Source organism: Vicia villosa, linkage group LG1 (genome assembly GCF_029867415.1).
Source record: "Vicia villosa cultivar HV-30 ecotype Madison, WI linkage group LG1, Vvil1.0, whole genome shotgun sequence".
Taxonomy (NCBI): Eukaryota; Viridiplantae; Streptophyta; class Magnoliopsida; order Fabales; family Fabaceae; genus Vicia; species Vicia villosa.
The window spans coordinates 85,697,964-85,721,193 of record NC_081180.1 but is presented as its reverse complement, the minus strand read 5'-3'; the positions used below and the strand labels follow the sequence as shown (position 1 = coordinate 85,721,193).

The 23,230-nt window shown below is 33.6% G+C and overlaps 1 protein-coding gene, 2 long non-coding RNA genes and 1 pseudogene across 3 annotated transcripts; 3 read left to right on the top strand and 1 right to left on the bottom strand.

Moving 5' to 3' along the window:
- Nucleotides 1–4,037: 4,037 nt before the first annotated feature.
- Nucleotides 4,038–4,396, top strand: LOC131643416 (uncharacterized). Its single transcript, XR_009296212.1, has 3 exons — nt 4,038–4,079; nt 4,136–4,250; nt 4,331–4,396. It is a non-coding gene; the product is annotated as an uncharacterized LOC131643416 (long non-coding RNA).
- Nucleotides 4,397–5,873: 1,477 nt separating this feature from the next.
- Nucleotides 5,874–6,418, top strand: LOC131643415 (uncharacterized). Its single transcript, XR_009296211.1, has 3 exons — nt 5,874–5,958; nt 6,035–6,118; nt 6,223–6,418. It is a non-coding gene; the product is annotated as an uncharacterized LOC131643415 (long non-coding RNA).
- Nucleotides 6,419–6,445: 27 nt separating this feature from the next.
- Nucleotides 6,446–7,271, top strand: LOC131648300 (tropinone reductase homolog; annotated as a pseudogene).
- Nucleotides 7,272–15,479: 8,208 nt separating this feature from the next.
- Nucleotides 15,480–19,015, bottom strand: LOC131643412 (cysteine-rich receptor-like protein kinase 44). The gene is made up of 7 exons (XM_058913628.1): nt 18,177–19,015; nt 17,954–18,070; nt 17,292–17,440; nt 16,983–17,193; nt 16,630–16,867; nt 16,159–16,306; nt 15,480–16,062 (listed from the first exon to the last, which is right to left on the bottom strand). Exons 1-7 carry the CDS (start codon nt 18,958–18,960, stop codon nt 15,742–15,744), a joined length of 1,968 nt encoding a protein of 655 aa, XP_058769611.1. The 5' UTR covers nt 18,961–19,015; the 3' UTR covers nt 15,480–15,741.
- Between the last annotated feature and the right edge of the window lie 4,215 nt (nt 19,016–23,230).

Here is a 23,230-nt window from a genome sequence, read left to right as displayed (position 1 = left end):
ACTCACTTTTGCGAAGCTGTTAATGAATATAACAGATTGCTACTTAATGAAGACACTTACTGGAGACAGAGGGCGAAACAACAGTGGCTCCGCGACGGTGATCTCAATACCAAGTTCTTCCACATGTCTGCTACAGTTAGAAGAAATGCTAAGAAAATTGAGATGCTTATTAATGAGAATTTAGAAGAGGTTAGGGATCAGATGGGGATCTGTGAGATTGCTAAGCTTTATTTTACTGAGTTGTTTAAGGCTAAGGATGGTATTCATGATCCGGTGTTAAATCTCATACCGGCGTCGATTACGGAGGAAGATAATATTAAGTTGTTGTGCCCAGTAACGAAGGAGGAGTTGCATACGGCTTTATTCGAGATGAATCCAGATAAATCGCCAGGGCCCGATGGATTCAATCCGACTTTCTACCAAGAATTCTGGGATTTATGTGGTGACAATATCTTTGAGGCAGTGACGCTGTGGCTGAACATAGGTTTTTTCCCGACCTCGCTTACGGAAACGAATGTTTGTCTCATACCAAAGACTGTTAAACCAACAAATATGAAATGCCTTAGACCTATTTCTCTTTGCAATGTGGTTTATAAAATAGTCTCTAAGATGCTGGCTACTAGATTGAAAAACTGTTTGGAGAAATGTGTTTCGGAAGAACAGTCAGCTTTTATCAAAGGCCGATCTATCCTTGATAATGCTCTGATTGCTATTGAGACTATTCATGCCCTTAAAAGGAAGGTTAAAGGGAATAAAGCTCATCTTGCTCTCAATATCGACATTAGTAAGGCGTATGATAGAGTGGATTAGGACTTTTTGAGTGGTATGCTTAAGCGTATGGGTTTTGTGGAGAAGTGGACTCAGTGGATGATGATGTGTGTTACGTCGGTGCAATATTCAGTGCTTGTGAATTCAGATAGTGTTGGACCTATTAAACCAGGAAGAGGACTAAGGAAAGGGGACCTACTGTCCCCTTACCTATTTATTATTATAGCTGAAGGTCTTTCAGCCCTTATCAAAGAGTCGGTGGCTAAAGGAGACATCCATGGCGTTTAGATATGTAGAGGGGCACCTAGTGTGTCCCATCTATTTTTTGCTGACAATTGTTTTTTATTTTGCAGGGCCAATTAAGATGAGGTGCATCATCTTATGCAGAAATTAGATACTTATGCCAAAGCTTCTGGACAGGAAATAAATATGACTAAATCAGAAGTGTACTTCAGCCGTAATCTTAGCAAAGCTGCACAAGAGGACCTTGCTAACATAATGGGTGTTCGCCATGTTTTAGGTACTGGTATGTATTTGGGACTCCCGTCTATGGTGGGAAGGAGTAAAAAAGCAACTTTTGCCTTTATAAAGGATCGTAGATCGTTATCCAAAGCAGGTAAAGAAGTTATGATCAAATCGGTTCTTCAATCAATCCCGGCTTATATCATGAGTATATTTATCATTCCGGATGGGGTTGTTAAAGATATTGAGAAAATGTTGAACTCGTTCTGGTGGGGAGGTGGGCACAATAATAAGGGGATCAGGTGGATGGCGTGGGATAAGTTATCTTGTAGCAAGAAGGAAGGAGGTTTGGGGTTTCGAGATTTCCGAGCGTTTAACATGGCTATGGTTGCCAAACAGGGATGGCATTTTTTAACAAAACCTCATGCTCTTGTGTCTAGAATTTTTAAAGCCAGGTACTTTCCACGTTGCTCCTTTTTTGATGCTAATATTGGTAATAACCCGAGTTTTGTTTGGAGAAGTATTTGCCAATCCAGAAGTGTTCTGACTCATGGGTGCAGGTGGAGTATAGGTGATGGGAGTCATATTAAGGTGATGAATGATTCTTGGCTTCGGGGGGGAGGAAGGTGGATATTTAGAAGGCCCTCAACGACAAGGTGCGTATGATATTACTGTTAAAGATCTTATGCTGCCTAATGTTAAACAGTGGGATGTGCATCTTATTAGGGAGCTCTTTGATGATACAGTTACAAAAAGTATCCTTCAGGTGCCTTTGATTGAGGAAGTGGGAGAGGATTGTTTGATTTGGAAGGCTGAGCAGAATGGGATGTATAGTGTGCGGTCGGGTTATAGAATTTGGAGGGAAGCTCAAATAAAACATCTATCGGGAGGGGTTTCAGAAGATTGGAGTAGTCTTTGGAACATTAGAGCACCTCCTCGGGTGAAGCATCTTTTATGGAGGATATGCAGGGGCTGTCTACCGACTAGACAAAGACTTCAACAACTTCATGTTCAGTGTCCGCTAGTGTGTCAGTTTTGTGAAGATCATATTGAGGATGATTGGCATGTGTTGTTTGGATGTAATGCTACAAAACAATGTTGGTGGGCAGCAGGTTTGTCTTCAATGATCAATCCCCGGTTAATGTCCTATGTTGATACTAAAACTCTTATTCTTGATATTTGTAGCCGGGAAGATAGGAAGGCTGCCGGGCGTATAGCTGTTATGGTAGAGGTGTTATGGAGGAATAGGAACAATAAATTATGGAATAATGAGAATGAGAATGCCACAGCTCTCGGTTTAGTGGCAATTAGTAACTGACAGGCTTGGTTTGCGGCACAACAGGATCATAGTAACAACAATCCCAATCAATTTCTTACGAGATGGGAACCTCCTATGGTGGGGTGGGTCAAGTGTAATGTTCACTACAAGAAAAAAGGTCTACGGCCACGCTAAATTTTTCCACAATTCAAAAACTGTGGCCACATACAAGTTTTGGTCAGGGTTTTTAAATCGTAGACATATGTTTAGAAATATTTAATCCGAAGTGTGAAACTGTGACCTTTTCATTATTTGCCACGGTTAACAAACTGCGGATAGTTTAAGCCGCAATAGTAAAATCGCGGCATTATAATTTTCACTTCAAACTGTGGCCCAAACTCAAAAGATATACCCCGCCAGAATTTCCCACTTATTTTTTTAGCTTTCCCTCGCTTTAATTATTTTCTTTTCTAATTTTTTTTAATTAGATTAAAAAAAGAAAAAAAAAATTAGGATTTCATTTCATTCATAGGAAAAGAATAAACCCTAACAAATGGTGCCAAAAAGAATCCCTCAATATCCTCTCACACTAAAAGCTCTCAAAAACCTAACCATGTGGCTCAAGTTTTTCACTGAAATTTGAAGGAGAAGAGCTCGACTTCCATCCTTTTTCGAACTACTCAAGAAAGCAGCCACACATATACAAACAAGCAGAATGTAGTAGAAAGAGGAGAAAGAAGACTCACCGGATCTCAAACGTCCTCAAAGCTCATACTTGCACCACCGTGCGCAGCTCCGTCACCGCTGTCGAAGCAAGCGGCCACTGCCATCAATTTGTTCGAAAGCTTCATTTCTCCAACTCTCCTGTAAGGTATCCTTTCCCCTGATTTCGTTTCTTGCTTCCATTTTGTATTTCGGTATTGATTCGAGGTCAATTTCTGAGTTAGAACGTTTAGGGTTTCATTGCTTTCCCTTTAGATTTAGGCTTATATGTTGTTTGTTTGTCTATGTGGATTCCATATTTGGATTGAGGGTAGTGAAAGGAGTCGGGTGGTGTTATTTTGAGGAGCTCTGTCGAGGCCGCTGCTGTAGGGCGATTTCCAGTGCGATGGAGTCGTCTTCTCTGCGACTTATCTCTTCCAATTTCTTTCCGATTTGTTCGATTCATGTTAGTTTTCATTCAACTTCATGTTTTATTAACCTAATTTGTTTGATTTTTACAGAGATTAAGACGAATTCTAAAAGGGAAAACGAAACCCTAGTTGTGAAAAAACGATTTGTAGACATATTCGCCAATGACACTGTCTACTGCTCGGGATTTCTAGACTCTAAGATACACTACTAATCTTGAGAATGGAAGTATTGTGGTGAGTATAGTTGTTGTCACTCTAATGCATTACTATTGGGAAGATGATATTTTATTGTTTCTCCTTGTTGCAGATATCCTTAGTCTGCAGCAGGATTAATAAGAGCAGTGGAACTGCTACTTGAGTAGCTATGTATGCATAAGGAGGTTGATTTTTCGGGAATTTCACATACCGAGATATAACTTCATGAGTAGCTATGTATGCATAAGGAGGTTGATTTTTCGGTAATCTTGAATTAAAGATGTTCAAGGTCGTTTCTCTCTTTGTTTTTGGTTTACAGATGGACTGCTAGAGAAACTGAAAGTGGACCAATGCAAGGTGTATTTGAAGAAGAATGGTCTAAGGTTAACTGGAAATAAGGACACGCTTATCCAGCATATAAAGGAGCATCAGGAGTAATTACTTATTTTCTTTAAAAAAAAAAGTTGTCTTTTTTAATCACTGTATGGTTTTTCTGATTATGTGAGATTTTCAGGATTATAAATGGTGGAGGGGAGAAAAAATACCTGCCTCATAGCTTTGCTTTGAACTGTAAAGGTGAGTATGCTTATAATTTTCTAAAATATGTTGATTTGATGTAAATTTTCAATTACAATTACTGTTTTCAAACTCTATAGGCGTTCTCATCTTTTTCATTATTCCAGCCTTCAAAATCTGAAAGCAATTTGGTTTATGCAGGTGACGCATGCACCGGTGATGTTGTTTTGTTTGAGCAGAATGTGTATGAAATGTAAGCTGTTATTTGTGGTTATTTTTCATTTGTCTTAGTGCATGAGAATCATTCAGTTTTCCTTATCTGAATTGGTTTTCTTAGGTCCAACATAGCATCTAGGAGTGCCAGCGGTCCACCGTGTGGCACAAGGATATTTGCAGGCTGCATGGTGAAAGAAAGCTATGGTACTGCCAAACAACAACATACATTTATGGTCAGAATTTTATTTTACATAGTTTCTCTTAAATAGACTCTATTCTTATGTCGAGTTAGTTATTTGCGAAATAGAATTGTGAATGTCACACAATCATTTACGGAGTCTATGTTTGAACCATTTTTTATTCTTATGCATCTACTTTCCTTTTCGGATACAGATTAAAGTGCTATGGAGCAAGGGAGAGAAGCCTCAACATCTTCAAGTGTACCTAAACCAGCTGCGGTAACTGAACAACACGTTCGATCTATTAATTCTCGAATTGTCGCAATGGGATCTAACCAGTTCAGAAATTCAGGAAACTCGACTTTTAGTGCAAACTACCATTCTGCTGTCAACGGTTTCAGAGACAAACCGATTAGTATTGAGAGAAACCATCCTTCCATTGTTGACACAAACAACTTTGCAGAGAGAACTTTTCATCCAAGGAAGCCTTTATCAAATGCAAATCACTTTCAATATAATTGAAACTTATTGAAGGTATGCTTATCTCTGTTTTTGTTGATATGTAGCTGCTCTTCCTATGTCTAGAAGTTATGGTAGTTGTTGATATGTAGTTGCTTATTGAGGGTGACAACGTTGCTAAAGCCATTGTAGAGCTTTTTAAGAATCTAAATATATTGAAATTGGTGAAAGGAACTGCACAATCTAATCTAAGGTACTATGTCTAAACTAACGTGTGAGTGTGACACTAGGTTAATCATTAGTAATATCACATTTTTACTGAATGTTTTTACTATTTGGATGATTAGAAACATGTGTCAAGAAGGCAAAATTCTACTGCGGAGATGGTTTTAAAAAGTGTAGAAGAAAAGTGTGATGTAAAAGTCATATGTGAAGGAAGAGAAGTGATTGATCAAATGATTAATAAGAGCAGTTCACAGCATGATGAAGTAGATGGTTTTCTTCCAATCAAGTGTTTTGTTCCCAATGCGTTTGGGATATTTAGGTTCAGACACAGTTCATAAGTCTAGGATAAAAGACCATCACATGTGATACACATTTGCATCAGGATTAGTCAATGACACAAGGTGGACCAAGTATACATCAGGATTATAATGTTACGTTAACTGTTAAGCATGCTTTATTTGTTGTTTCTTACTGTCAGGACGTAGATGGACTAGTAGAAGAGGTTCAAGAGGCAAGAAGAATCAGATTATTGCATTAGCCAAGCAAGGTATACATTGCTTTTTCGCTTCCTCAGTAATTTTACAGCTGATTATTCTTTTTATGAAATGTTATAACAATTTCAGGTTATGGCCATGGAATATGAACTTCGTGCTCTAAGGGATCAAATTCAAGAAAAATCTATATTTTCAATTCAGTTTCAGAAAGAGGTTAGTTGGTATCTTGTTTTACTTATTTGATTAACTGTCCATAGAGTCTAATACTAATATGCAAATACGCTTTGCTTCCAATAACTTCTTTTTCTCCATGATAGCTAACAATGAGCAAGTGGGACAAGGAGAATAAATCTCATTCATATAAGTTAGACGGTTCTGAAGCTTTGGGTTCATACTTGCAAGTCAAGCCGTGCTCGAATGAAGTGCTGCAGGTATCAAAATGTTCATTTCAGTGGTATCGCCTCTCATCTGAAGGCAGCTGGAGGGAAGTTATTTCAGGTACCGTTCTTCTAATGCCTGAATTTACATCTTCCGTAAGCTTACGTTATTCATGAACAACGAAAGGAATTAATGGAAACTGTTTCTTCGATTTTTCACGGAAAGCTCAATATTCTAGTATGATCTTATTCATATGTTTATTTTCTTTGATTTAAACAGTGCTCAAAACTTATATATAATATTAAGAAGTTCTCTATGACAATTAGGTTAACAATGCTGCGAAACCTTCAATGAAGAAAATATTAGATAATACTGAAGAGGAATTAACAAGTATAGTTGGCACTAATTTTGTGGCTGGTTACAATTTGTGTCAACTTGGACATCCACTTCTAAAGGAGTCTGGATATGGAAGCATAGTTTTCATTTCATCCATTACTGGTTTAAGAGCTATTCCCGTTTTATCTGTTTATGCATCCACAAAAGATATGTTTTAGTTTCTTTGATAATTAAATTAACTATGAGTATGTTATAAGATATAAATCATATAAAATAACATGTAAATGAATTCAGGAGCGGTGAATATATTCACCAAGAACTTGGCATTAGAATGGGCAAAGGACAATATTCGTGCAAATGAGGTTGCACCGGGACCTGTCAAGACTAAACTTTTGGGATCAATAGTGGTATGCATTTGTCCATGTAACATATACGACTATAGTGATAGTTCTAGCATGTCATTAACGTAGAAACTGCTTGTTACAGGATGCGTCTGAAGGAGGTGGAGCTATAAATGGTAGTGTCTCAAACTCCTATGGATCGCATGGGAGAGACACGAGAGATATCATCGTTAGTTGCTTTTCTTTGTCTTCCAGCGGCATCATACATTACTGGACAAATTATAGCTATTGATGGAGGTTTCACTGCTTAAATCATTGCTATTAATTTCTTTTCATTTCTATCAGCTTTTTTTTCTGGTTTTTGTTTGTTTCCAATCTTGTTGTTTCGCAAATTTGTTGGCTTAGGTTGCTTTGTCGTGCTGCTTCTTTCAGTGGTTGTTTTTGTATTTTTTTTTTGTTTTTTTTCACATGTTAATGAACAGTGTTGTTGGTATCATATCATTCTCTTAAGCTGGACACCACTTGTCTTTGGAATACAGTATGAGAACCCTTTTTTTAAGAATAAAATAAATAACAAGTAAATTTTTGTTGTAAATATGCGAGTCAAATTTTAAAGTTATTAATTGTGGATTAATATATGTTTTTCTTATTTGTCGCTTTTGCATCTGAGTAGACAACCAACATAAGAACTATAGCATCATTTTGTCACTGTTCTTGACAATTTCAGTTTTCTAGAAATTGAATATTGACTTCTGATATGCATGTAATGTATATAGATAAGACACTGATGTGTTATGGTTTAGGAATGGTTTGAATTGAAAGGGTGGTTGCAGGAAATTTATGAAAGAATATTGCAAAGCATCTTAATTTGATGATTTAATATAATTTTGACACAGGGAATGATTCTTATATAGAGAACTTAGCTTTCTTCAAATAATGGCATATATATATATATATATATATGATACAGAAATAAACTGTGGCAAGATTAATGATTTAGAATGCATAAAATATAACCACGGTTTTAAATCTGTGGTCGTAACCAAACCGTGGCTATACCTTGAACCAAAACTGAATGCTAAACGTTAAATTGAAACCGTGGTTTTATCATATAGCCACAGTTTTGCAGTCATGGCAAATACAAACCGCGGCCTTAATCAAGCTACCTAAACCGTGGCCTAAAAAAGCCACGGTTGTCAAAAAGGCGTGGTCTATACCAAAAAACCGTGGACTTTACTTTAGGCCACGGCCGCATACTCCACAGTTGGATTTCTGTGGCCAAACCGTGGCCTCAGCGTTACGCCACGGTTATTTTGCATATAGCATCGGTTTCTTGGGCGTGGCAGAAGACCTTTTTTTTTTGTAGTGGTTGATGCAGGGTTTAACTCTCAAAGTGGTACTACTAATAGAGGATGGTGTGTTCGGGATAACTTTGGTCGCTTTATATCTGCAGGAACGGCTTGGGATACAGGTACTCAATCTATTTTAGAAGCGGAAGCTCATGCACTTAAAGAAGCAATCCAAGGGGTTATTGTTTTGAATCTCCGGCATGTCATCTTTGAAAGTGATTCCTAATTGGTTGTCCAAGCCCTCCAAAATAAGAGTTAGGGTAGATCCGAGTTTAATCAAATCATTTCTTCTTTAAAGTCCTTGTTGCTTTCTTTTTCTAACTTTGAGGTAAAGTTTATAAAACGTCAAGCGAATTCGGTTGCTCACGCATTAGCAAAGGCGGTCAATTCTTGGCCTAGGCGTAGTAGTTTTCATTTGATACCTCCTTGTATTGAACATCTGTTGATTAATGATATGAATTAAGTTTGCTTTTGTAAAAAAAATATATATATATATATTCAACTCCAAAATCAATTATACTTAAATTTAATATTCTTAGCTTTAGAGTTTAGATATTATTTTTACACTATTTTCATTTTGAATTTACTTTTGCAAAAATTTATTTAAATATAAATAATTTTATTTTTTAACTCATTTTTAACTTAAATTTATTTTTCAAAATTAATTCACGGTACAAATTTATTTAAATATAAATAATTTTATTTTAACTCACTTTTAACTTTAATTTATTTTTCAAAATTACTTACTCAAAATCAATTTTATTCATAGTAGAATCAGTAATATGATACATAAAATTCGTAATGTCTAAGTTGTAAAAAGTACTATAAATAAAATTTTTCTTTGTTCTTATATTTTTTTTTGAAAACAAGAATATATTGATAGGAGAACCCAAAATTCTCAAACTTGATATAAAAAGTCGGATGAAATCCGTAAAAAGAAAATTACACGTCAATTGTTAGTTACGATAAGTACAAAAGAAGATTTCAACTGAACTCGTAAAAATTACAATTGAGTTGTGTAATTAAATAAAATTAGAGATTACTAAAATAATAAAATTAAACTAAATGTGATTACCAAAACAAATATCAATAAATAATTAATTTATTATTAACAGTTTAAGTAATAAATATCGTTATGGAGGGAATAAGTCATCTTAGCTGAATAGTACAACAAAGACGAAGAAATTAAGATACTGTTACGCACTGAATTTGGACAAACCAAATAAATTAAAGATTAACAAAATTCAATGGAGAGTTTTCGACGTTGATTACCTATACCACTGCTGTCTCATTCGAGCCAACCATCAATTCTTTCTTTCTCTTTTTATAATTAACTTGCCTAGCTACATGAATGTGGAAGTGGGGTAATTCCTTTGACTTTCTAGGCAAAATTTATAAGGCATTTAACATATTAGATTGACCAACATGATCTGTGATGCACATAGTTTTTGAGAACAATAAAAAATGTTGCTTGTATTCTAATGGAATTCAAGACTACAAGTTTTTTTTTTTTAAGCAAGAAATTCATTGATGAAACAGAACCCAAGTTCTCAACCGAACTTAAAAAAACAAAAGGGGCGACAAATGAAACATCCCGAGAAGAAATTATCCTCCAATTTCAACTTATAAAAAGAAAAACAAAGGATCTTTGCTAAAACTATAAAAGTCACAATTGAAAAGACTTATTTTTCCTATGACCAACCATTTCAAGACTACAAGTTATTTTGTCAAATACTATGACGTATTAGTTTTTTTTAATATATATTTAAGTGGAGGATTGTTGGAAAGTTGATAATGTCAGCAGGAGAATTGAAAATAAATAAAAGTGTTGAATTTGATAACTTTAGAAACTATGCAAAGAGTGTTAAGTTTACTGTTAACATTGCACCAAAGTCTAATGCATTTTTAGACTTAAATTTTTATCCTATTCTCCTTGTTGGATTTTTGAGTCACTTTTTGTCTTCCCATTTTTCACTTTAAAAAATATATTCCTTAGACGAATGTTGTCCTTAGACATAAAAAAATATTCTCATAGTTTATGTTCGCATGAGAGTAAGTGAGGGCGTGGGAAAAAAAAAACATAATTGAGAGATATCTCTTAAAATTAAAAAGAGAAAATAAGAGAAAAGAGGTTAGTTACATTGTACGTGAAATCTTAGAAGAACGTAAGAAAGCTGTTAGGGCAAGGAGAAACTAAGAGAAGCATATTATCATCTATTAGAGTTTGGAGAAGCAATTTCTAGACCTAATCTAAGGTAATAGTGGGTAATTGCTTTCGGTTATAAATGGTATGGGGAAAGAGTAGATGTGGGGTTTTTGATTCTATTTGATTGATGAGGAATGTTGTAAAATAATTGCTGATAAATATGTCAATATATGTCAATATGTTGATATGTAAATATGTTGTTTGTTGAGGTTTGAAACATAAACTATGTAAATATATGTCAATATGTTGATATGTAAATATATGTCAATATGTTGATATGTAAATATATGTCAATATGCACTGATCTAAATTATATAAGTATATGTAAATATGTTGTTTGTTGAGGTTTGAAACATGTTGATATTGATGCGAGTTTTGTGAGTTTGAGCAGGAAATTGAGTATTGAGAGGGCCTACACTATGTCTGGCGCAAAAAAATACCACGAGCATAAGGAATGTTCGAAATACAACATAGTTGTCATCGATCTTTATTTATTCCAAAAGGAAAGAAGATTATCAAATAAAACCCACGAAAAAAAAGAAATGGTCGTCACAACCAAGAACGGGTTCGGAAGTGGGTTATGCAAGGCGAAGATATTAGCATCTCTCACATCAGTTGTACTAAATAGGGCCCATTTAGTTAGTTTATTAATGAATGTTATCGAGATGTTTGCGTTCTTCTACTTATTAATCAAGTAAAGAGAAAAGAAAGGTGTTTTGAGTTTTTTTATTATTGTGCTCGCCGAGGTTTCGGAACCCTGTGCCTACGTATCCTCATAGTGCAATGAAGAAATAAAAGTTATGTACGTCGTGGTAAAAAAATTGCGAGTTTGTTGGTTGATTTTAAGAATGACACATTAGATATTTCGAATGTTTGAACTTTGACTTGTTTGCTCGTCTGAGGGGCTAAATCTTCGTATTCGTTTCATGTCGAAATGACTAATACGTTCATTTATGAAAATATTTTTGAAGTCGCACAAGGAAGAAAAACAAGTTTGATGAGTTGAGTTGATTTACATTGATGTTTAGTGAATCTTTGAGCATAAGTCCATTGTTTTCGTTAGAATTGAGAGAAGAAACCAAGAGATTGAAAAAAAGACGGGAGGCAGACCATATTACACTTAGGGCTTTTTTTTGTTGAAATCTTGTTGTTGGCCAAATATTGTAAGCCCATTCCGTTTGCCTGTTGTGCACCACCCTGCCAGCCAACATACCTCCCCCTTTGAATCACTCCCCCATTTTATTATTCCGTGCCTCTATTTTGTTTAGAATTTAGTTTAATTGCTATTTTGTTTTTTTTTTTAATTTCTAATTGAAATATAAATAACAAAAATCTAAAAAATATTATATTATTTAATTAGTTTTTTTCTATAGAATTAGGATATATTTTCATAAAATATCAAAAAATATTATTGTTAAGTTTTGTTTTTTAGAATTTGATATGATTATTATTTAGATTTATTTTTGGTAATTTTGATTAATATTTGTTTCAAATTTTTACCTATTTTCTCATCCGTATTTTCATACTCCTTTACTAACATTTCTTTGTTTATTGTGAGCTATTATCTTTGAGGCTTTGGGATTATTCTAATGGACATCTACAAGCTTTGTTTAACTTTTTATATTTATCATTTTATTTCCTTTGAGTTTTGTAATAACTGTAGTAAGTCTAGTCTTCCAAAATTGGTAAGCAAGCGCTAGTCTTCCAAAAATACTAAATCTTTTGGTTACTCACATGATCGACTAGATTGATCCTAGGACATGTGCTTTGTTTTTAAAATGTTTCGTTTGTAACAAAGGATACTTCGATACAAAGTATGTTCATGTTTCTGAAAAATGTTTGATTTACGTGAAACTTTTAAAGTTTATGTAACAACGTAACTTGTAAAGAAGAAGTAAAGTAAAATAACTGCAATTGTAATATAAACTGCAATAATGTAAATGGCAAGAATGTAAATTTTTTGGAAAAGATAAAGTTATAAAACTGTAAAAAGAAGGTAAAAGTGGTGTATTTATGCGTACATTCTCAGAATTGACTCGTTTCTCACGCACAGATACTTTGAGTGAATCTTATGAGTTTTTGTACAAAATGAACACACGAATCAAAGAAACTAAGACTCTTATATATACTAATTCGAAATAACCGTATACAACGGTCCTTCTATCAGAGCACGCCACGTCGCACACTGTATGCTTTTCCTTTGTCTTGAAGCTTCCAAGTGTTTCGAAAATGCAATGGATTAGGACAAATAGTCAGTTACGCCTTTTCTCCAATTTAACTTCTTCGTTGAAGCTATCTTTTTCGTCAAATCAAATATGAAACTTAGAAAATATTTCTAAGTCCACACTCAAAATCTTCCAATTAAAGTTGGCTTCGAAGACATTGCAAAAGTCGTCAAAAACCCTTGTTGAAGGCTTCCAACTTGTTTCGTGATTCTTCTAATTTATTCAATAACAACGTGGTGTCGAAATCATCAACTAACAGTTTCAATCCCCATTCGGTAAAAATGTAGTCCCCATCCCCGAGGCTTTGTAATAATTTTTACCACTTTCCTTTACTACTTTATTTTATTATTGTTAAGCATTGCATGCATTTAACTGTTTTTGAAAATAACCAATACTCAATTCCGAGCCCCTATTTCTACCATAAGCCGATCGCACTTCACGCATCGCAATCAACCGTAGTCACACGTGAACACTAGTACAAATTCATAGCTTGATCATGGGCTTTCTTACAGTAGACACATACTCAATTAATCGTTTCGGTTGGTCGTTTAGGAGTCTAGTTTTTGGCTAGTACACTTACACTTTTAACTCAATCCTTTCATGTTTCACACGTATCTTAAGTTTCGTAAGTCCGTTTTAGGTCCGATCAGCTGCGTTCGAAAGAGAGTTTAATGATCTTTTAAAGGTTAAGTTTCATAACTTTATCATAACTCTATAGTATTTTGTGCTATTTTGAAGTCATACATTCTGTTTTAAAGTTTATGAAGGAAATATTGTGATATGGTTAAACTAAAACGAATAGAACTAGACTTTCGTAGCTCCGATCGAGATGATATCAATTGCATTTGAAAGAGGAATTAAAGAACCTTTTAACTGTAGAATTTTATAATTTTATCATGAGCCTATAATATTTGGTGCTATTATGGAGTGAGAAAATTTTAGAGTTAACTCCAGACTTTTGGAAAACTCTTTAGCAAATTAAAGAATCGGATATATATATATATATATATATATATATATATATATATATATATATATATATATATATATATGACTTTAACTTGAGTTAGTTGATGTGTTAGAGTTGATTTTGATATGTTTTATAGACGAATTGAATCAAGAAGGTTGAGTTTTGAGTCAATTGACGTGTTTAGAGTGTGAGTGAGTTTTTTAGTTATAGAGATGGTTGAGTTTGATTAATTTGCCATGTTAAGAGTCCCGTATGGTGAGATAAGGCTAGAATACGCCTATGAGGTTTGTTGAGTGTGTAGGATAATTAGTTTACCATGTTGATGAGTATTGTTAAATAATTATATAATAATATGTATTGAATCGAACTATAATTATATATTATGTCGAGTTGAATATAGAAAGAAGTTCTTATTTTGACAATATTTATGTTGTGGTGTATAGTTAACTGAGGAACTACTGAGGTGGCCTTATATTGGCAATGTTATGTGTTTAGAGAGAAACCCGTGATGATTGTTGCATTGTTATTGTTTGTGTCATTCATGCATTCATCTCTATCGAAGATAGGTAGGACTTTGGTCCAGTGAGGGTCTTAAATTCATAAAGGGAATTATTAGTTTTGAGAGGAACCAGAGACGAGTCTCAGATTGATAGAGGGGGCGTTGGTTCAATGAGGAACCAGAGACGTTGGATCAATCAGTAACATAACTCTAAAATTCAAAACCTTGGTACCACATGCATTAATGGAGAAGAATAGGAGAATTACATTGCATTATATATCTTCATTGTGATTGACTATCGTTGTGAATGATCTATGTGATTGATGAATGATATTGTAGAAATATCCTTGTTGTTTTATGCACCATTAATATTTATGAATGTATTCTCACCCCCTGTTTGTTTCCTGTTTTGTTCTTTACGTCTATGATACGTATACTCATGTAGAGGAGTCTTAGTTGTTGTTGTGTTTGGAGGATGGCATTGATGCCTTCTTCGTGGTTTACCGCTTTTGAGTTTATTTTTGTTTCGTTGTCGCTTTGATAGTGAAAAACGGGACAAGTTACATATTTCTATATTTTGAGTTCTGAGTTATAATTAGTTGTTAAAAGGAAGTGTGTTATATTTGAAACAAATTAAATATATTTTTGATGTTTGAAATTTCGCTGCTATGCTTTATAAATTTGTTGAATAAAGATGCATGTTGAGAATGTGTGACACCGTTTGGGAAATTTATGCGCACGTTTTTATGAATAAAGAGTTTTGGATTTAGGTTGTTACATTCAAAGCCATCATCATCTGATCTTACATGTTTCCCACCTACCATGCATGAGGCGGAAAGTTAGCACATGCCAAGTGACAAAGGAAATCCCCCTTCAAACTCAATGCACATATCATAGTCTTGTTCATCAAACTCACTTAAAAATTCTCCATTTTAACCACAAAAGTATAATCTCTCATCTTGATCACCTAGATCACCCAGATATGAGTTAGCAACATCCCTAACCACCAGATCACAAGGAGGGGGTGGAGGAGCCACACACATAAGGCGTTTGGATTTCATTAACAATCCAACGGAAATACAAGTTTGTACTCACTTTCACCTTTACTTTCATGTCAAAAAAGGTCTAAACTCCATGCCTATTTTTCTGACCTCAAAATTAGACCTGATCACATAATCTTTATCCATTTTAACAATTTTCCTAAATAAATAACCACAATTTAAAATAAAGATTCATCCCAAACATGGAGGTTAATACCTCTAATAGACAACCACACTTCTTTCCTGAAAACCTCAAAAGTTGTTGACCATATAATAAATATAAAAAATCATAATGCATAAATATTTACACAAACATTTAATGCATTTGCACTTTATTTAATGAATTTAAAAAGTACACGACTTTACTATACTCGTTAATCCACCACATTATAAACTCAAAGATATTCCAAAATTAAAGAGAGATCTACTTTGTAATATTATAAACCAATTTGGTTTCCTCGCAAAAGAATATATCACTCTTATGAATAAAATCTATCGCGGGTATGGATCAGTAATTGAAACCTGGTTAATCGATTCATGTGATCCACTAGGATTTCCACCCGATATCTGGATATTTGGTAAGTTTCTAGTTTCACTTCCATAAAAATATGCGGGTTTCGTTGGTATTGAAAGAGTGAGAGAATGACTATTAAGCATGAGTGCAACACTAGCCATGGTTGGTCTGGCTTCCACTTCTTCTTGAATACATAGTAAACCAATATGAATGCATCTCATTATTTCATTTTGTGAAATGTTATGTAATGATGGATCTATAATATTTGTAGCTCTTCCCTCATTCCAGCTTTTCCATGCCTGCAAGAATTTGATCAAATACATATATTTAAATTACAATTAGCTATAGGACATGAATAAATTTCAATAAATGTTGGTGAGAAAATTGTTACTTACATAACTTAGTAGGTACTCAACATCATTTCCAATGCAAATATTATTTTTCTGACCACTTATTATCTCAAGAATCAATATTCCAAAACTAAATACATCAGATTTTACAGAAAATTGTCCGTGCATTGCATATTCTGGTGCCATATATCCACTGCATTCCAAAGTAGACAATCTTTATCAATACAAAAATTATAAAATGAAAAGTTAATAAGTTTGCTTCAATTCTTATATAAGACTAATGGTATCAATAACAATATTCTAATTTTGATTTTTAAAATGAAAAAGTGTTTTAACTTTTATGTTATCCTTCAATCATACATTTTGATACTTTTTAAAAATACTTGGCTCTTATATCATTCAAATAAAACTTCAAAAACTTGGGATAAACTGTTGATGCAAGTAACTAAATACTTTACTTATAGTCGATTCAAATTAATGACAATCCATAAACTTAAGCAATATGAAAAGACTTACTAGGTTCCAACAATTCTATTAGTATTTCCTTGAGTTTGATCCAGAACAAACAACTTTGCCAATCCAAAATCAGCTATTTTAGGATTCATCTCACTGTCTAAGAGAATGTTACTTGCTTTGAGATCACGATGAATAATACGCAAGCGAGAATCCTCGTGGAGATAAAGAAGACCTCGTGCAATACCTCTTATGATTTCATAGCGATTGGCCCAATTCAACAATGCTTTTTTTGTCGGATCTGTAAAAATAAACATAATATGAATTTCAAAACAATTTTAGTAGTTAGTATTTGTCTAGACATTATAACTTTTATGTAAATGAAATTTTCTAATTAAGTTGATATGATAACCTACCGAATATGAAGTAATCTAGACTTTTATTCACAACAAATTCATAAATAAGTAATCTTTCTCTTCCTTCTAGACTGAAACCAAGTAGCTTGACTAAATTCCGATGTTGAAGTTTGGCTACTAATGTTACTTCATTTTTAAATTCCCTGTCTCCTTGAGCAGAATCTATTGATAACCTTTTGACCGCAATCTTTTGTCCATTAGAAAGTTTACCCTAAAAAAATTTCACTTTTAGATATAGTATACAGAAATTTCTACTATAATATTTTGATAGCATGCACTAATTTTATGAGAGAAAAAATGAATCCTTACCCGATAAACATCTCCAAATCCTCCATGCCCAATTTTATTTGAATTTGAAAAGTGATTTGTAGCAACTTGTATGATATCAAAGCTAAATTGCAATGACTCAACAACCATTATTTCATCTTCTCCATCGTCTTCGTATTCTTCATTGTTAGCTTAAGACATTAACCAAGTTAAATAAGATAGTTTTTTTAAAGGTACAAATGCAAATCGATCTGTTATAAAAATTTGCAGACCTCTCTAAATATTTTTTTTAGTGAGACCTATCTCCATAATTTGTTTTATTTTATATTTTTATAATATAGTTTAATTTATAAAAATAAATTACTATAATGTAATAGAAATATTGGATGTTGAGATATAAATCTAGAGAGAAAAGTATATTATTTCTCAGTTTTTGATATTCCTAGATGTGACCAAGTAATTTGCATGATTTGTGCTATTAAAACACTTATTTACACTTGGTTGTTAAATGGATTGATTATGTTTTTAATTTCTATAAAAACGATCTTCAACTATAATGTTATAAACTTATAATATAGTGTTTTTTGTAGATAATTATAACTTTTGCAACTTAGTCAACTTAAATTAAACCTTCATATTTTAAAGGTGATTTTTGTTGGAATTATAGTTTAATTAACTAGTGCTATCTAATAAAGCATGCATACCTTCAAAACTGTGTTTTGGTTTTCTCACCCGCAAACAGAAACATATAAGAATAGCTACCAAAACCACAAAAATAGATGGCACAGCTATGGCGATGACAGTACGTGTTTTGTTGTGTCCTGCACCACAAATTTAGTGTCAGTTACTAATGTTTTCACTGTAGTTAGTGTGTGTGATTTTCAAGCTATTAAGCATCTTTAATATATAGATGTGAGAATTACGTACCTGATGAAGAAGTGTTAGTGGTGGATTGTGATGGTGGATTTGCAACTGAGTATAACTCAACGGTAGCATTAGAGAAGTTATAAATTTCATATCTAAGATGGCAACTTGGTTTATAAATTCGTGCTCCTTTCCTGCCATTACAACAAATTGGAATTGCTGAAATTATATCTTCCAAGCAATCAATGCATTGTTGCGATGACAAATCAGGCACACACTGCACAGCACCATATATAGTCTTAAAATTTGCATTCTCATACTTAGCTGCATCATATTTAAGACGGGAGTCACCTGCTGCAGCTTTGTCTTTAATATCTGTCAAGAGTTTATTCAGTGCTTCGCTAAACTTGTCCACGTCGGGTACAACTCCCCCATTTACAACACCCTTTGTAGGTTTATATTCTACTGTCGTAAATATTGAGCGATTAGAGTACCACAAAGTTAAACTCCCACTCCAAACAATCGCCTCTTTTTGATTTGGACACTGCTCTCTAAGATCGGTAAAAGAACTGTTTAGGTATGTTAGACACTCATTGGGGTTAAGATCTCCACTACACATTGCAATGGCATATACTTTGTTTGGATCCTGGCCATACGAGAAATTGTAGAAACCGTAGTTAATTTCTTTATGAGAATAGAAACTAGATATAAGGGTTTTGAGGTTGTTGTCGTAGGTGCTGTTGGCTGTGTAGTTGCCTCTGTTGTTATCACATGATGCAAGTCCTCTGACTTTGGCTTGGGAAACTATTATGAAAAAAAGAAAACAAAGAAAGGAAAGGAGAGGCATTGTAAAAAAAATTTGTGTGAATGTGAATGTGAATGATGAAAATGAGACAAGGGTGTGCTATAAAAGTGAGATGAGGGTGTAGGATTCTTGAGTTGACTGACCATAAACTTATTTTGTATGAATGTGACTGATGAAAATGAGGTGAGGGTGTGATATAAAGGTGAGATGAGGGTGTAGGGTTCTTGAGTTGACTGACCATAAACTTATAGAAAAATTTGATATTCTTGATTTTTCTTGTACGCTTAATTGAGGGTGTAGGGTTCTTGAGTTGACTGACCATAAATTTAATAATGTTGACTTGTAATGATAGAAATAATGGAGGAAATAAAACAGCTTCCACGTCAAACTCCTTTGATAATCTCAATGAAGGCAACACGCTTCCAATCAAGGGAATAAAAGACCTGCTTTTCAAACCTTAAATCAACAAACTCAAGTATTATGCATAGCAGTTAGCTTGTCATTAGTGTTGAAGTGTAATCATTTAGTCATTAGTGTTGAAGTGTATTCATTTAGTATTTGCTATTAGATTCTTGTGGCTCATGAGTTGGGCTTCAGCTAGTTGGTCCAATATGGATTATGTATATATTACATCTAAATATATTTTCAATAATATATATTATAATTTTGTTTAAACAAAAATAATATTTATATATGAGAAAAATCTATTATTGATCTATATATTTCTATATACGAAAAACGGTATTTATGATCCAAATATTTTTTATTCATAAATACTACACGGGAAAAAATCTATTATTCATCTAAATATTTTTATATAAGAAAATTTACTATTAATCCAAATACTTTTTTGTAAATGATACCTAAACAAAAATAATATTTGTATATGTGAAAAAAATCTTTTATCGATCTAAATATTTTATATACGAAAAATGATATTTATGATCCAAATATTTTTGATTAAAAAATTGTATATATGGGAAAAATATTATTATTGATCTAAATATTTTTATATATGATAATTTACTATTGATCTAAATATTTTTGTAAATGATACCTAAACAAAAATAATAAAATGTATTATTGCTCTATACTCCCTCCGTCCCAAAATATAAGAGAAAAAAAATGCATTTTTCTTGTCCTGAAATATAAGAGAAAAAAACTATCTTTCATATTTTCAAGATAAAATTAAATGCAAATTGCAATTAGTTTATATTCTCTCTCATCTTTTCTATAACCAACAACCAATTAGATTTGTTTTAACATCTTTCTAAGCACTTTATTTCATTAAACCAACAAAATTAAATAATTATGTTTATACTTTTCTTAATAAGTGTGTTTTTTGTTTTTTCTCTTATATTTTGGGACGGAGGGAGTATATTTTTATATACCAAAATGATATTTATGATCCAAATACTTTTGGTTCAAAAATGGTATATGGTAATTAACATGCTTCACTCATGATATCTTCTTATTTGACTGTTTTCTTTTTGTTTTCTCTTTTGAACCTTTCCCCTGACCATGAAACAGCTGAGCCTCTCTCATGTTTCTTGAGGTATATGATTTGTTTTCCTTGTTCATACCCTTCATGATTCCGTATGGCCTTCTTTAATATGTTGTTGAACTGCTTTCTCAACAGAGCCAGATTGTCGGATGAGTTTTCAGGAGTCATCTCTTCTTTGATTCTGGAGATCGAGGTAAAAGTCATACTCTTCTTGTCAAGATGTTGAGACATTTGATTTAACATCTTTGATCCAGTCTTGGGATGACTAGAATCTAGAGCTGACTTTTTTTTCTAATTTGATCCTACTATTTGAAATAGGGCGAGATCTTAGTGGTCAAAAATTGGGGTACAACACTACAAAATACTTGAAGGAAAATAGAAAAAAAAATTAAAGTAGAAATGTATTAAACTTTGATGCCATGTTAACAATAAGTTTACCAATTTTTTTTATAAGTTTGAAAGTTATCAAATGTAACACTTCTATTTATTTTCCATTCATATGTGTTACAACAATTCTCTAATTAAATTTAAAAAATAAGTTGTCTTTTTATAGACCGTGCATCAAACAATGGTGTCTTTTGAAGCAAACTGTTACATAATGAATATTACTTATATTTGATAAAAGAGAAATGTTATTTATACATTCAATTTATACACCAATACTTACACCCAACACTATTCACCGTATTTATAGGGTGAATAGTGTTATTTTAATTTTTAAAAAAATATGAACAATGTCGTGAACACTAAAATATTATAATAATAGTTTTTAAATATATAAATTTTTTTTAATTTTTTTAGATTAAGAGATACTAATATAAAATTGTGACATTAACCAACATTTTACCGCCTAAGATCAAGTTGTTTTCTTGGAGATTTTTCATTGACCGTCTACCGTCAAAAGATCTTTTATTGAAAAGAGGAGTTGCAATTGTTTCAAATCCAGATTGTGAGTTTTGTGGCGTTCATGTAGAATCTTCTTTTCATATTTTTTTCCATTGTCAGGGGGCGAAATAGATTTGGAATCATATTTTCGTTTGGCTTGCCATTCCGGAGGTGATTAACATCGAGGAGTTTCTTGTTTTTGGGGCTTTACAAGACAAGGTGCTTAATTGCCACCATAAAGTTAAGATCAACGTTGTGTGGTTAACTACGATTTGGTGTCTTTGGATTATGCGGAATGCCATTATTTTCGAGGGGAAAGAGTTTTGTTTCGATGTTGTTTGTTCTAATTTTATTTTCCTTTCTTGGAGATGGTTATCTTGCAGATATCCTAAGTTTAGATCCAATTACTACGATTGGTTTAAACTTCCTTTATCTGATTCAATCATTCTCTAGTGTCTTATGTTTGTAAGGGTTGCACCCCTAGGCGTGCTTTATTAATCAATTGCCTATTAAAAAAAAACCAACATTTTACACTTTATTAACCAACTTTATTTTACTACTAAAAGTTATTTTTGATATCTGGTTGTTTATTAACCAACTTCATAGTTTCATTAACCAACATTTTACACTTCATTAACCAACTTTGTTTTACTAATAACAAATATTTTTAATATCGGGGAGTTTATTAACCAACTTCATCACTTTATTAACCAACTTTTTACTTTGCATTAATCAATTTTGTTTTACTACTAAAATATTTTTAACTATTGACGTTTATTAACCAACTTGATAACTTCATTAACCAATTTATATATTTTATTAACCAACTTTGACACTGTTCATATACTTTTCACTGTTCATAAAATATTTTTTATTTAAAAAATACTGTTCACCGTATAAATACGGTGAACAATGTCAGATGTAACTATTAGTATAAAAATTGAATTTTTCTTTACCCACCTCCCTATGGGGGTCACCCCCAGCGAAAAACCCAGTTTACCCCTGCTTCGGAAATTAACTTCCGAAGTAATTTTTTTAAAAAAATTTTCTCAGACTTCGGAAGTTCATCTCCGAAAACACCAAATGGGGGGTGTTTTCGGAGATGAACTTCCGAAAACACCTTTTTTCAGATTTTGGGGGGTTTCAGAAATGAACTTCCGAATTATGCAGAAACTTTGTTTTTTTTTTATAATTTTGGAAACAGACTCATATTTTTAATTAAAGAAAGACGGCAAATAAAATAAGCGATATATACAAAGAAAATACTAATATACTAATATGATAAGAATAGTGATATATACAAACCGATCCGATCCAAATCCAAATAATAATAGTGTACGAAAGATACAATCCAAAAACAAAAAAAATAAACCCGACCACTACTGGGTATGCCTAACCCTCTCACCCTGGGCCCTCCTCTACCGTCTGTATGCCGCCGCACGGCCCGCATCAGTGACGATCATCTCCATCACGGCGACTGCCTCTGGACCGCCCTGATGAACGACACCTCGATCCAACGCGTCCCGCCCAAGCATCTCTATCCGCTGGCAGATCGGCAGGAGATCAATGGCGTGGTCATCCTCGGCCTGCTGGTTCTCCAAGATCTCCTCGTGTGCTGGCCTAGGAGCGCCGGGAGCGTCGGGTGTCAGCAGAGAATGTGACACCCGATAGAACCATGTGACGTACCCCTCCACACTGTGCCAGTCCTGGGTGACCCGCATGCGACGGTACTCCTCTGGTACCACATGATGCTCCCAATCCTCAAACATGGCAGTGAGCTGCACTCTGGTCACTGTTTCGGGAGCAGCCTCAAAGGGTGACCTGTGTATCATCTGCACAAATCCGAACTGCCGCATGCACCGCTCAGGGAGATACCGGACCATGATGGTAGTCCCGCATGCCAACCAGCCAGAATATCGAGAT